Source organism: Drosophila biarmipes, chromosome X (assembly GCF_025231255.1).
Source record: "Drosophila biarmipes strain raj3 chromosome X, RU_DBia_V1.1, whole genome shotgun sequence".
Taxonomy (NCBI): Eukaryota; Metazoa; Arthropoda; class Insecta; order Diptera; family Drosophilidae; genus Drosophila; species Drosophila biarmipes.
Genome location: NC_066611.1, coordinates 6917263 through 6932641, shown reverse-complemented (window position 1 = coordinate 6932641; position 15379 = coordinate 6917263). Strand labels below are relative to the sequence as shown.

At 36.1% G+C, this 15379-nt stretch overlaps 3 protein-coding genes across 5 annotated transcripts; 2 read left to right on the top strand and 1 right to left on the bottom strand.

Annotated features, from left to right (window-relative positions):
* The first annotated feature begins 2137 nt into the window (after nt 1-2137).
* Nucleotides 2138-6138, top strand: LOC108024867 (ras-related protein Rab-40C). Of its 3 annotated transcripts, none has more exons than XM_017095012.3 (5): nt 2138-2385; nt 3449-3585; nt 3671-3864; nt 4393-4615; nt 5381-6138. In XM_017095012.3, exons 2-5 carry the CDS (start codon nt 3453-3455, stop codon nt 5596-5598), a joined length of 768 nt encoding a protein of 255 aa, XP_016950501.1. In that variant the 5' UTR covers nt 2138-2385; nt 3449-3452; the 3' UTR covers nt 5599-6138. The 3 variants fall into 3 exon arrangements, with proteins under 3 accessions (XP_016950501.1, XP_016950499.1, XP_016950500.1); XM_017095010.3 differs by having other exon boundaries at nt 3641-3864; XM_017095011.3 differs by lacking the exon at nt 2138-2385 and adding an exon at nt 3145-3260 and having other exon boundaries at nt 3641-3864.
* Nucleotides 6139-9796: 3658 nt separating this feature from the next.
* On the top strand, nt 9797-11519 carry LOC108024293 (uncharacterized). Its single transcript, XM_017094193.2, has 2 exons — nt 9797-9868; nt 10391-11519. The coding sequence occupies exons 1-2, from the start codon at nt 9863-9865 to the stop codon at nt 11345-11347; spliced, it is 963 nt and encodes a 320-aa protein (XP_016949682.2). The 5' UTR covers nt 9797-9862; the 3' UTR covers nt 11348-11519.
* Nucleotides 11520-12499: 980 nt separating this feature from the next.
* Nucleotides 12500-13803, bottom strand: LOC108024461 (uncharacterized). Its single transcript, XM_017094379.3, has one exon. The coding sequence runs from the start codon at nt 13681-13683 to the stop codon at nt 13102-13104; it is 582 nt and encodes a 193-aa protein (XP_016949868.1). The 5' UTR covers nt 13684-13803; the 3' UTR covers nt 12500-13101.
* Nucleotides 13804-15379: the final 1576 nt, after the last annotated feature.

Genomic DNA, 15379 nt, shown 5'->3' with positions numbered 1-15379 from the left:
TAGGTAAGTAGATGCACCCACACACACGCACACTCGAGCGCACTCAATTAAACTGTTGAAAAAAAAAACAACACAAACACTCAAATTGATGTATATTCTTTTTAACACATTAACGCCGCAGCGTAAACAGCGAAACAAAACGGCGACGGCAACGGCGACAGCGACGTCGACTGCGGCAGCGACGACGCGTCGGTGACCTGCACTTTATTGCCCCGCGCCGCGCGCTCCCACGGGCCGAAACACGCGTTTATAAATAAATATGCAGAAGTGCATTTAATAAATCCGCTGGCGCGCGCTCCTGGCGGCTCTGCTCGTTCTCGGCTCGCCAGCGACAATTCGGACAGCGGACAGCGGACGGCGGACAGCGGAGAGCGTCGTGTGTGTATATTTGGCAGCGCTTCGAATTTCTGTTCTGTTCTGCTGCGTTTCGTTCGACGGCGCTGGCGATGACAGCCGGCCGATAGCGAGGGAGGGCGATAACGATGACGATGGCGCGCTTGCAGGCGATAGTTGGGGGGAGAGGACACAGCTGACTTTTAATAAGTTTTTATAAGAGGCTTCTTAAGTAAGTTGTTAAATAGTTTTAAGCAAAAAAAATAAAACTTAAAATTCATCATGTATAATAAAAAAACAGTAGCACAAAGCTCTTATACTTATACACAGGTTTAAATATCGATGCCATAATAAATAAAAACTTAGTAACCCGATTTAAAAACCATTAAAAAAAAACACTGCCACCCTACATGAAAAATATCAATGTTATAGTAAAATAGTTTAAAATTCTATATTATACTCTTACATCACAAAAAAAACGTAGAATATTCAAACATTAAAAACTTTGGAACTTTGTTTTTTTTTTTATGTGATAATATAATCCATTCAAACACATAGTATCTTAATTTAAAAACCATTTAAAATAATTAACACTACAACCAACATATCCTAGAAATATTAATGTAAAATATAAACCAAAATAATAATTTAAAAAAAATTAAAATTGTACAACATTAAACTTTATGGTATAAAATAATTCATTCAAACAAAATATAACAGAATTTTTTAATTTTATTAAAACTGATAAACACTACCATTTTACATCCAAAATTATCATTGAGATTAGTAAACTCTTACATTACAAAAAAAGAAAAATTAAAAGTGTAAGTCATTAAAAAGGCAACATCCACCCAAAACTTTGGAGCTGTTCAATAGTTCAAAATTTAATAAACATATTCAGCAAATTTTGTTAATAATTATTGTTATTTTAATATGATTTAAAAGTAAGTGATGTTTACAGGTGTTACTAAAATGAAGCAGAGTTGCCATGACATTTACTGAAATAAGGTGACAACTTTGAAATTTCTAAAAATTGAGTTTGTATGGAACAGTTGATAAAAAGCTTACCAAAATTTAGAGGTTTACCAATTAAACAGTTTAAGGAATACCCTCTATAAAAAGTTTTGAAGTCATACAAACAATTTTGTCGAAAGTTTATACTTCTTATAAAATGTTTTAAAGTCATTAAGGTCTAATTTTTTCGGATTTTTTGGAGTTTAGTAAGCCTAAGTCAACTTCAGTAAACATAAGTAATTTTATACTATGATGGTAGAAATGTTTACAATAATATTTAATATGAAATAATATTTCTGTAAAAAAATTCAGAGAAAATGTTGTATTTCCATTAACACTGCTTAAAATATAATAAAGACATCACTTTTACAAAATAGTTGATTAAGTGAAATTTACTTTTTAGATTTGATATAACAGCACATACGAATAATTTATAAGAGATAATTTTACTACTTATTGTGCCCGTGGGGTTGTTTATGCTTACTCTTTAAATTATTCAAAAATGTTAGGTATAAAACAAAGGATTGCTTATGTTTAATAAAGTACAAAAATTTTTTATCTATAAATTAACAATACATTCACTTAAAAATACATTTATATAAAACAAAGGACTGCTTTTTTTTTATAAAGTATAAACATTTTTTATGCAATAAATTAACAATACATTCACTTAACAATACATTTGTATAAAACAAAGGACAATTTTTAAGCAATAAATTAACAATGCTTCTACTTTGGTTTCCTTGACAACCCTGTCGCGCCCGCCTATCGATAGCTTATCGATTGGCGCCCCTTGCCAGTTGGTCCATCTCCAAAGAGATGAGCAAAATTGCAATTTTCCGTCTTAAAATTCGCAGCAGAAAAGCCACAGATATTCAGCAACGAAACGACATAAATGCGAGATACAGCCGCGATTTGCACTGAATGAATCGCGGGCACTGAAAGCGCGACCGAACCGCCGAGGAAGGGTCGCCAGGGCGAGGGAAATCGCTCATCTCCGATACAAGTACGAAAATGAAATTGCGTGCATTCTAAATGGTAAGCAAAACGCCCATAAAAAGCAAACGCTCAGTAATATTCATTAATTTCCACTGCCCCTTTGGCGACCGCAAGCAAGTGCTTTTCAACCGCGGCAAAGGGCTGCGACAAACATTCCAAAACATTTGCAGCAGCAGCAGCAGCAGCAGCAACAACAACAACCAAAATAAGAGCAGCACGCACACACACAAGTGCGCAAATGTTTTTCCCCACTTTCTGTTACTATTTTATTTTTACTTTTCGTCAAAAATAAAGTGCAACAATTGCACGCCTTAATGGCTTCGTAAACAGCCATAAATCGGCAAACAATTTCGGAAAAACCAAAACACACCCAATTTCAGCCCTGCGCATGTGTGCGTGTGTGTGTGTGAAAATCCTTTTACAGTGCGCGACATAAAAACAGGTGCAGAAATCTATTTATAAAGGGTTTTCACTTGTTTTTCGGCTTTCTTGGCCAGACTCACACAGCGAATTACTGGGTTCGCAGAAATAGAACAGACAAAAATTGCCGGTTCAAAAATACCGGTTAGCCCGGTCAAGAAAATGCAAAAAGAAAAGGTTCAAGCACCACTCGGGCCACAAAACCCTAGCCCACAATTAATTGCACTTGAAATTGCGTAAGAAAATACACAAAACTCGCTTTAAATGAATACACTCTTGGCTTTTTCCAGTTTTTAACTGGGGTGTCACGCAAACGGTTCCTAAAAGTACTCCAAAACAAACCATTTTCTATAGAACTCTTCAAGGAAAATCTTTGTATAAGTTGGCGCTATTTAAAACTTCTTGATACAACTCACTTTTTGTGTACTGCTTAGAAATATATCATACAAAAGTAAAAGATATTTGGGTTAAATTATTTTATTAAATTCTGTGTGGTAAGGTTACTATTTACAAAAATATTTATTATAATTTATAATTTTTCTAGACTTAATAAAAACAGAACACATATCTCTAGTGCATATAGCAATGGTATACGTCTATTTCGTCATATAATGACTATTATCGAATTATTTTATTATAAAGTTTACCTACAAGAATAATCGAATTTCCTTACCCCTTTCAGCCACATGGGAACCATGACCAAGGACTACGACTATCTGCTGAAGGTTCTGCTGGTGGGCGACAGCGATGTGGGCAAGCACGAGATCCTCTCGAACCTGGAGGACCCCTCCACGGAGAGCCCCTTCTGCAGCGGGAACGGTGAGTGCTGGCTGTGCCCTGCGATTGACCATCCATCTGCAATCCAATCTAATAGACTGCACCTCTCATATCCTCCAAACGGTAGCCTACAAGACGACCACCATCCTGCTGGAGGGCAAGCGCGTGAAGCTGCAGCTGTGGGACACCTCCGGCCAGGGACGCTTCTGCACGATCATCCGCTCCTATTCGCGCGGCGCCCAGGGCATCATCCTCGTCTACGACATCACCAACAAGTGGAGCTTCGACGGCATCGATCGCTGGCTCAAGGAGGTCGACGAGGTCGGTGGGGATTTATTGGGGAAAAGCTCTTTGGTGGAATATTTCTTAATAGAGTTGTTGAGTTACTAAAGTAGTCAGACATAGCTTTTTATTTTATTGTAAGCCATACAGTTTTGTTTACGTTCTCAAATCATTATTTAAAATACCTTTTGCTTGCAAATGTATACATTTTACAGACTTTCGATTTTTTTTATTATATAATAATTAAATCTTAACAAAATATAACAAAAATGTAAGATTAAGTTGCTATAGTGCATCTTTATATTTAAAATATTTACGAATTGAGTATAAACCAACAGTTTAGATCGTCTTACCTGAACCTATTTATTTTATGTTAAATGAGCATGATTATTGTAGTGAGGAAAAATAAGATTCTATGGAAATGGGCTTTGCTGAAATTCAAAAAATTATTTAAGTTTAGTATAATATTTATTTTCTGATATTATATATTGTAAAAAATATTTGAAAGTTCCTAATCTCCAATCTCCAATTTAAATACAATGCTTATTAACGTTTTTGCACTTTCAGCATGCCCCTGGCATCCCGAAGGTGCTCGTGGGGAATCGCCTGCACTTGGCCTTCAAGCGACAGGTGGCGGCCAAGCAGGCCGAGACCTACGCCAGCCGCAACAACATGTCCTGCTTCGAGATATCGCCTCTCTGCGACTTCAACATCCGCGAGTCCTTTTGCGAACTGGCACGGATGGCGCTGCATCGCAATGGCATGGAGCACATCTGGCGCAGCAATAAGGGTAATTGCCAAACGAAGATTGAAAAAGTGCCAAAGAAGTAGCGAAAAACATTTAAAATCTTAGGGAAAGTAAAAGTCAGTTAGCTAGAAGAAAAATGTTCCTTTTTTACATCCTTGTAAGACATTTTGTATCATTAGACCTTAGGCAATGTAAAATAATTTTGGTAAATCGATATTATAATCGACTAAGCGCCCATTTTAATTGATTCAGACCACGTAAATCTTAAGTAATCTCGTTTTTACCCGCCGAGCTATTGACTATTTTTAGCTAAGTTGCGAAAGAAGTCGAGCTATAATATTTTTAATTACTTGCTTCAGGGCAGTTTTGATGAAGTTCCATTAGTCCATTCATTATGTCATGTCAATCATTCATCTTACTTCTGACAGTTGTTAATATCTTTAAATGCTTTATTAAGCGTATCGGTGTATATTACTCTGGATAAGTCCTTAAAACAAAAACAATTCCATTGGTTAGCTTATACAAAATCAAGATAAACATAGGTACTTGCAAAGAGACTTTACTAAAAGACTAAAACTCTACTCGCAACAAAAAATTCCCAAAGATTTTTAAATATAACACATAAGAACTGTTTAAATTATTTGCATTAAAGAAGTATTGTTTGGGAAATGAACAGATGGCAGTTCACAGGTTGTAGCAATTGTTTAATGGCGATGTAGGTTGCTTTAATACCTTATCAACCTGTTGACACATTCAAATTAATATTGGTTGATGAGATTTACTAATCAAATGTCATTCCCCTTGCAGTGCTGACGCTGCAGGAGCTGTGCTGCCGGACGATCGTGCGGAGGACGAGCGTGTACGCGATCGACTCGCTGCCCCTGCCGCCGTCGGTGAAGTCGACCCTCAAGTCATACGCGCTGACCACCTCGCAGTGCTTTAACTCGCTGACCCAGAGCTCCAAGAGCAAGAACCGCTGCAAGACGCCGACGAGCAGCAGCCGGAATAGCTGTGCGATCGCGTGATCGTTGCCTTGTAGGCCGCCGCCCAGCCGCCTACGCCGCCACGCCCCCCAACCGACATTAACTTTAATTGAGCTCTACTTATGTACTCTAGGCTAACACACACCACACTCACTCACCCACATCGAACACGCCCCATCCTCCCATCCTCCCTTCGGTTATTTTGTTTGTTTCATCGACATTGATATTTGTGGCCAACAATGTTTACTTTTTACACAGTAAATCTTAAATTTATTTTATTATTAACCCTCCCCGCCCCCACCTCCTTCTTTTGCATTACTCTAATGTTGTTAATATTATTATGTTTGTATAATTCTAATATTTAAAGCATCAAACACATCCACATAAACAAAGCAAAAAAAATGAAAAAACTGAGAAAAAACAACAGCAAGTGAAAATCAATTTTTATAAGCATAAAAACAATTATTTTTTTGTTTGTTTACCATCGGATTAAAATATTCTTAGAGATGTATTGTAATTGAAGCGAATTAAGCAAGAGAAGCGCACGAAAAAGGCGAATTGATAAAGATAATTCATAATGAACTGTGCACTGTGTTTTATTTACCTGCCGTCCCTTTCTGATTCCCGACTGGGTAGCTCCTTCTCTTTCCTTTTAGTTATTTAATGTGGTAATTTAAAGTGAAAGTTACTAAGATGCGGCTTATAAAATTATGTATTTTTTAAATTGCAACCATTTTTTCACATGGTAATATATTTAAGTTAATACATTTCTTTTGGCATTTTTATAAATTTGTTGGAGAAATAGTTTTGTTAGTTTAGCATAATTGTAATTCTACAGATAGATAGATAAGTATTTATTAAATAATGTATTTAGAATTTATTTGAATTTAAACATTTAACGTTTAAACAAACATTTCAAATATACAGAAAAAGTTATTTACACTTTTACTACTTTATATATTAATGTATAGAAAAATATAAAGTAGTAAAAGTATAGATTACTTTTTCTGCTTGATTGGATACCTATTTGTAAAAGTGGAAACGTTAAAAAAATATATAAACCATAAACTCAAAAATTGGGTTCAATACTTACGGGTATCAAATTATATACCTAGTTAATATATGATCTCCTCAGCAGATGGTTAATAAAATACAATCGATTTTTAATACTCTTTTAATACACTAAAAATATTTGGAAATTTTGAATTTATTTTAAAAATATGTTCATTAAAACGTAAATATGATTACTATTGAAATTTTTTTTAAAGAGTTAGGATTATTGATATTCTTTTACATCTTTTTAAATACACTAAAAATATCTGAATAGATGGGACATTTTTTTAAATATTTATAGTTAAATGTGAAAAAAATAACCATAAAATATTTTTAAAAGGATTAAGGTTTCTTCTATTCTTTTTTTAATAATACGGGAATACACTAAAAATATCTTAATAGTGATATATATTTTTATAGAGTTAGGATTCTTAAAATTTTTATAAGTAAATAAAATTACAAATTAAGGACTAATTAATTCCAAAATTGATACAAAGTTCAGAATTTGTAAGGATAATGTTAGATTAGTTTGGTTTTCAGATAGACCCATACCATTGTAAAATTCCATCGTTAGAGTTAGGATTCTTAACATATTTATTATGATAAACAGAATTTCAAACTAAAGACTAATATATTTTAAAATTAAAACATGACAAATATACAACTTGTAAAAATAATGTATAAGATAATCCATAAGATCTTTATTCCATGGCAGATAAAGTATGTTCTGATAAGTTCCCAAAACGAGTTCTTTCTAGATATAAAGATATAATATCGAGAGTATGCAGATCTTCGACATGGGCGTTCTTCTACTCCCCAGTCGCTTTGCTTCGTTTTCAACATTTGCTCGGGGTTGTATCTTGACGGATGTGATTAATCGGCTCTCGGCCAAGCCAATTTGATATTGTAATATTATTTAAATGATTCAAATTGCCTTTCCCCTGCGCCCTGTGAGCCAAAGCATTTCGCGGCTTCTTTTCGACATCTGTATCTTCCCCAATTTCGGTTGTTCGGGGTTTTACACAATTCCCGAGTTGGGCAAGCGAAGGGGGCGCGGCTTTTGGGGGCCAGGGAATCGTTATACTTTTAACGTATTTTTGGATACTTTTGGATTGGAGCAGCTGTGGGATGCGATGCGAAATGATAGCGAAATTATTGCACTGATTTGCATTCGCCTTGATTAGCTTTTTAATGGGTCTTTCTTTTTCGGCGTCTCTATGTTTGGGTTTTCGCAAATTTGTGGGTCTCCTAACACAAAAGAGGTGACTCATGGTAGGTAAATATAACAAACCTTTTAATTTAAAAAACAAATTTAAAATTATTTTAAGTTAAGTTAAGTTGTTAACTTTTTTTATTTTAGTTATTAATTTCTGAGATTATTAAGAATAAGTGTGTTGTAAAAATCTTAAGTCTTATAGAAGGCAGAACCATCTATCCATATATCTAGACACTATATCTCTATCTATATATCTATCTTTATATATATTAACCTATCTACCAATATATAGATCTAAGTATCTATCAGTGTATGTGCATTACTATCTATCTGTATATCTTTCTATCTGCGTATCTGTCTATCCATGTATCTTTCCATTTATATATTTTTTTCTTTTGCATTTATGCATTTATCTATCTATCTATCTATCTATCTATCTATCTATCTATCTATCTATCTATCTATCTATCTATCTATCTATCTATCTATCTATCTATCTATCTATCTATCTATCTATCTATCTATCTATCTATCTATCTATCTATCTATCTATCTATCTATCTATCTATCTATCTATCTATCTATCTATCTATCTATCTATCTATCTATCTATCTATCTATCTATCTATCTATCTATCTATCTATCTATCTATCTATCTATCTATCTATCTATCTATCTATCTATCTATCTATCTATCTATCTATCTATCTATCTATCTATCTATCTATCTATCTATCTATCTATCTATCTATCTATCTATCTATCTATCTATCTATCTATCTATCTATCTATCTATCTATCTATCTATCTATCTATCTATCTATCTATCTATCTATCTATCTATCTATCTATCTATCTATCTATCTATCTATCTATCTATCTATCTATCTATCTATCTATCTATCTATCTATCTATCTATCTATCTATCTATCTATCTATCTATCTATCTATCTATCTATCTATCTATCTATCTATCTATCTATCTATCTATCTATCTATCTATCTATCTATCTATCTATCTATCTATCTATCTATCTATCTATCTATCTATCTATCTATCTATCTATCTATCTATCTATCTATCTATCTATCTATCTATCTATCTATCTATCTATCTATCTATCTATCTATCTATCTATCTATCTATCTATCTATCTATCTATCTATCTATCTATCTATCTATCTATCTATCTATCTATCTATCTATCTATCTATCTATCTATCTATCTATCTATCTATCTATCTATCTATCTATCTATCTATCTATCTATCTATCTATCTATCTATCTATCTATCTATCTATCTATCTATCTATCTATCTATCTATCTATCTATCTATCTATCTATTTCCATATCTGTCTACCTTTCCAGCTATGAATTTATCTTTCTATCAATATATCTATCAGTTTATGTAATTATATATCTTTTCATCTATTAAACTATATATTTGAGTGCATTTTGTGTACCACGGGACATATTATAAAGTACGAATGCAAGTATATTTAGATCTCTATCTGATATTTCCGATATTTTCCGTACTTACTTTTATTTTCAGAAAGTGCGTCTCCCACTTGAACCCGCATTGGGAAAGCGCTAACCCGACCCCATGCGACCCCAACTGACCTGACCCATCGATCAGGCGATCCACGGGGGGCGGGGTCGCCGTCATTAGGCGGTTCGTTCATGCCCGGCGGATTAATTTCGGCGGCTGGTCCAATTATGGAACAGCTTTTTCACATATTTTTCCACTGGACTCATTTGCATTCGCCGTGCGACGATGCGTTTTTGTTTGTGGACCGCCTCGACTCCAGGCGGACAGAGAGGTCTTCGGCTTGGGACGGTGGTCCGCAAGAGTGGTGGGCAGGCCGATGACGAAAGCGGGCTCGGCGCTAGATACAGAGACAGCTGGACGGAGCATCGCGCAATCCGGCTGCTATATAAGCCGCGGAGCGCTCGGAGTGGATCATCAGTTGGCTTCCTCTTCTGCTACGTGAAGTTCCACAGTTTTCAACCCCCAAGCAAGAAACTTCCAGCAATGAAGGTGAGTCCTCTCAAACATCCTGGTGAAAATATCAGTACTTTTCAAGGAAACAGATCTATAAATATAAGTGTATCTATCAGATATCAGCAGTGAAAAATTGACAATTAAAGATCAAATATTAAAACAAACTTTTTTTTAAAGAAAGAGAAAAGTTTACAATCTTTAAAACAGTATTTAGTACAATTTAATAAATTTAATTAAATATTCAAAGAAATTTTTTATTATAAAAAATAAAAAACATCTAATTTAATTCAATACATACACATTGATCTTGAAGTATTTATTATTATCTTTAGTATCATAAAAAGAAATTTGTTTTAAAATAATATCTTAAATATTTTGTAGCGGACTTTTTACCACTCTATTTTTATAAGGTTTTATATAATATCTTAACAAAATTATTTATTAAAAAAAATAATACTACCCCTTCTTTTTAACGGAAGATATTTTTACAACTCGATTTTTTTTAAAAGATTTTTAATACAATATTTTAAATAAATTTATTTTTAATAATACTTACAGATCTTCGTGTGTGTCCTGGCTGCTTTGGTTGCCACCTCGTCGGCTGGCTTCATCGGTGGCTCCGGCGGCGGTGGTGGCGGTGGCTACAGCTATGGCATCGGAGGCGGCGGTGGTGGCCACCAGGAGGTGAAGACCATCCAGGTCATCCACCAGGAGGGCGGCGGCTACTCCGGCGGCCATGGAGGCTACTCCGGCGGTGGCCACCAGGAGGTCAAGACCGTTAAGGTCATCCACCAGGAAGGCGGTGGCTACTCCGGCGGCGGTCATGGAGGCTACTCCGGCGGTCATGGTGGCTACTCTGGCGGGGGTCACCAGGAGGTCAAGACCGTGAAAGTCATCCATGAGGAGGGACATGCTCTGGGCGGCGGCGGCGGCTATGCCGGTGGCTTCTCTGGCCACGGACATGGACATGGTGGCCACGAGGAGGTCAAGCTGGTCAAGGTCATCCACGAGGAGGGCGGTCACAGCCACGGACATGGCGGTGGTTACTCCCACGGCGGTTTCTCCGGCGGTCACCAGGAGGTCAAGACTGTGAAGGTGATCCACCAGGAGGCCGGCGGTCATGGTGGCTACTCGGGTGGCTACTCCGGCGGTCACGGCGGCTACTCGGGCGGCGGTCACCAGGAGGTCAAGACCGTGAAGGTCATCCACGAGGAGGGACACGGCCTGGGCGGCGGCTTCGCCGGCCATGGACACGGACACGGTGGCCACCAGGAGGTCAAGGTGGTGAAGGTCATCCACGAGGAGGGCGGTCACGGCCATGGTCACGATCATGGCCACTCGCACGGCGGCTTCGAGGAGGTGAAGACCATCAAGGTCATCCACGAGGAGGGCGGCCACGCCCACGGCCCCGCCCCCATCATCAGCAACGAGTACCTGCCGCCCAGCAACGAGTACCTGCCCCCCGTTTCGGCTCCCGCCCCCGGATACCTGCCCCCATCCTCCAGCTGGAAGTGATTGCCCACCATCCCATGCCATTCGACTGCATTCGACTCGATTCGAGCCATACTGATCCTTGAGTCTCGTTAAGTAGTTCTAAGCCCTCTTTTTTTTCCGCCCATATTTTTTTACTGTTGTACCCATCTTACCTCACTTGTTGAACAAATATACCATCTGTAAATTATACAAACTTTCGGATTTTCATTGGTGGTTGGGGATGGCTAATCTTGTTAGGCATTTAAAGATCTCGTTAGTTTTTATTGCCCTACTTATCGCCTCTTTTTAAATCTTGAAAGCAGTTAAAAATACGTTACTTTAAAAATCTACACATTTTTTGTTTTTTTTTTTTAAACCAGGAATTAAATTTATACTTAGAAAAATAGTTTTAAAAATTAACTAATTAATTTATCTACTCTTCAATTTTAGGATAATATATATTTTATTGTAATATGTTGGAAAAATTAAAATTTTAAAGTTAACGTATTATCGTAAATTTTCCATGCACTGATAAAAAAATATATATTATATTTTAAAATGTATTCTATATTTTATGTAATTTTTTAAGGCAGTATATTTTCTCTCATTAAAAATTAGCTTTTCATCGTATATTTTCCATGCACTTATACAAAATAAACAAATTTTTTTACGAGATAACAATCAAAAAATACCATTACAAAATATCAAAATGCCAATAAAATATATATTTTATTTCAATATGTTGCCTAAATGCTTTGAAATTTCGTATGGAGATATATATTTGTTCTCATTAAAACCAGCTTTTCATCGAATACTTCCCACGCACTGATAAAAAATAGATTGGTAACTAATTAATTTTTTTAATTTTTTTTTGAAGAGATTTGATTTAAAAAATACATCTTAATAAATTTTTTTATTTTTCCTATTCGATGATTAATATAAAATGTAGCTCTCCTCTCTATTTTTTTTTGTGCGTTATCGAACTGAATTTAAAGTACATTCTTTATGCCTGCCTTCATTATTCTTTTTTCCATCTATTCAACGCTTGATAAGCTGTGTGAATTAGCATTTTATCCATTTTCATTCAGTTCCATTCAGTCGGATGACCACTTTCGATTCGCGCTTCAATTTCACTTTCAACCCAATCGATCGACCGACATTACCATAATCACAGTCGTCCAATTTAGCGGTAGCTCAACGACCTGTTCATCGCCGGTAAAATGTGCCTCATGGATATTAAAGTATCTCGTATCTGATGAATTCATTTTCAGGTAAATCTTTAAGTTTATTTGTACGTTTAGAAATGTGTTGTGTCTTAGGGATTTTTCTTGTGTGTCTTGTGGATTATCTTGTGTTGTGTTTTATATCTTCGGGATTATTTTGAACAGTGTGGCTTAAGTTTAATATTGTACACAGAGAAAAATAGGATCTGATTTTGAGCACCAATTTACTATTTTTTTTGGATAAATTTAAATAAAAATGTATATGAAAAATAAATTTTAATTTACTTTTTATGTATCTAATATTTTAATTTTTGAATAATATTTTGCATACCTAAATTGATAAATTATTTTAAACGATTTTCTGGTGGTATTTTAGCATAATAATATTTTTTTAATGTTTGCTTTAGTATGTTTTTAAAATTTAGAACGTTATTATACAAAATATCAGGTCCTTAAATATGATATATATTTTTCTCTGTGCACGTCTTGCTTGGTGGTGTGTTGTTTTAATAAAAACAATAAAATAAATAATGTAGGGCTAACATTATATCTTCCTTCGGGTTCTTAACTGTTCTATTTATAAGGCCAAAAGTCCTGCCGCCTTTTCTTGGCCGTATTTTGGTCGAAGCGATTGTTTTGGCCCAGATACTGATGCAGGGGCAGTGGGCGTGGCGAGGAGGAGGTCACGCCCAGGGGAAATTCACTGGTGGGTCGCCACTTCGAGGGCAGCCATGGCGAATCGTAGTCCTTGAATTTACTCTGGAACTTCTCCTCCGGCGCGCTGCCCTGATAATGGCCCGCAGGACTCCCCTTTTGATCGTTATGCACCTTCAGATTCAGCAGCAGTTCGCCATCATCATCGATGAGATTATAGAGCTGCACTCCCTTGGCCTCCCGCAGCGGGTGGGCTCTCTCCAGTCTGATCTGCTGCTTGACCTTTGGCCTCAGCACGGGCCTGGGTCGCTGGCCAATGTAGCGCGACGATCGATCCTGGGACTGCAGCTGCCGCAGAATGTTCAGGGGCAGCAGCAGGTCCGACTCGAAGGGCAAGAAGCCGCTGGCCCGCACTTTTATGATATTTCGCAGCAGCGGCTGGTGGCCAAAGCCCTCAACCAGGCCCAAAAGGCTCAGATACACAAGGCCCAGAGTGTGCATTTTACGGCAGTTATTAGCTCATCTTACAAGAGGATCACTGGTGGTATAAGCACTCGAATAAAAAATAAACAATTGCTATTATTCGGAGGAGACTGGAGCTAAAGAGCAGCGCGTTCTAGGCCCGTGTTGCACCAACTGAACGGACTAAAGAAACACGGCTCGGTTCAGGCCAAAGCCAGCTGACTGCGCTCGTAAAAACGAATTAATTAGAGAAAATACCGTACGGTACACGAACGCACAGTGGGACAAAACATAGCCATACTAACACAATTAAAAAGCAAAAAAAAATGTTCTTGACTTTTTTTCATTTAAATAATGAGAGTGAAACCAACAAAGTCCAGTGAAATAAAGCCCACAAAAGGTAAAAAAAAAAATAAACAACTATAAAAAAAAATTCGAAGCATGGACAATATTTTACTCGCCGTTAGTGCGTTTTATTAAAATTTATGTTACGTGCAATAGCGCCCAGTAATATTGAACGTTATATTATATTATATTACGTTATTAAAATTATTCTTGTCTTTAAAAAAAGATACAAATCACACAATTCAAAATGTTATGTACATAGCCCGTAATTCACTAGGCATTTTGGTTGAACTCTCAATAATAAAGAAAATTTTTTTTTAATTAATTATAATAAATAATTGTTTTTAATTCTAGGGAATATTTATTTTACAAATGTCAACCCAACACCATATTAGTAACATTCACAAAAAAATATTTATTTCTAAATATTTTTGGTAAGATATATAAAAAAAAGTAGGGCAAAATCGAACAGTGGCGCAAAACTAATAAAGCTACCATAGAATAAAAAAATTCCTATGAACAAACATAAATTGTAGTCACCAGTTTTTTCAAAATTTTAAAATTCATTTTTTAAAACCCATTTTACGAGTGAAAAATATGGTCTCCGTACCACTGTGCTCGACAAATCCAACACTTTGAATTGAAAATAAAAACATAACTGGCCGGGCCTGGACGTTTATTGTTTGGGGGCCTGTTGTTGTAGCTCTTTCTTCTATTATTTCCTCTATTATGCTACGGGCAACACAAATTTATTAAAACATCAAGTGAGTCAGCGTGTGTGAGTGTGTTGGCCAGTTGGCTTGTTGGCTGATTTATGCCAGAGCAATGAAGAATAATTCTTTGAATGCCTTTTTCGGGGATTGACAGCAAACTGGTTCACGGGCCGAGAGTTGGGACATTACACCGGCCATTAAAACATAACCCGTCCACTCTCGCTGCCACTGGTGACCCAAACAAACAAAAGACCGACTAAAAACATATACGTCTCCGGCTCATTAGCATTAAGACAAAAGACACCCGCACGGGGAAAAATAAAAGAGCTAACTCTCTATGCAGATTAGCAAGGTGGAAAAGCGTGGATCAGAATTTTCACTAAGTTTTGCAGTTGACAAACGCTCCGCTGATCACTCTCACTGCTCCACATTTGCATATAGACAGTCCGGCTGAACGCCGGTACAGTGCGTGTCATGGATGTAAAAAGCCGGGACATTAATCTGAAAATTTTACTGTCAGCGAATTAATTCAGTATTATTAAATATATCCATTTAACAATGTAAATATATTCAGAAAACCAACATCGGTTTTTATAAAACCTTTAAAATTTATTTTATAGTATTTAAAAAAAATATTTTTATGATATTTATTCCAAAACGAATACCAAAAATATTTG

What these genes read in the sequence shown, in the direction of transcription:
- LOC108024867 (XM_017095010.3), top strand. Translation starts at nt 3,453, where the DNA reads ATGGGAACCATGACCAAGGACTACGACTATCTGCTGAAGGTTCTGCTG. An exon ending in CCCCTTCTGCAGCGGGAACG is followed by an intron (nt 3,586 to 3,640) that starts GTGAGTGCTGGC and finishes CCAATCTAATAG; the next exon opens with ACTGCACCTCTCATATCCTC. An exon ending in CATCTGGCGCAGCAATAAGG is followed by an intron (nt 4,616 to 5,380) that starts GTAATTGCCAAA and finishes TTCCCCTTGCAG; the next exon opens with TGCTGACGCTGCAGGAGCTG.
- LOC108024461 (XM_017094379.3), bottom strand. Translation starts at nt 13,683, where the DNA reads ATGCACACTCTGGGCCTTGTGTATCTGAGCCTTTTGGGCCTGGTTGAG.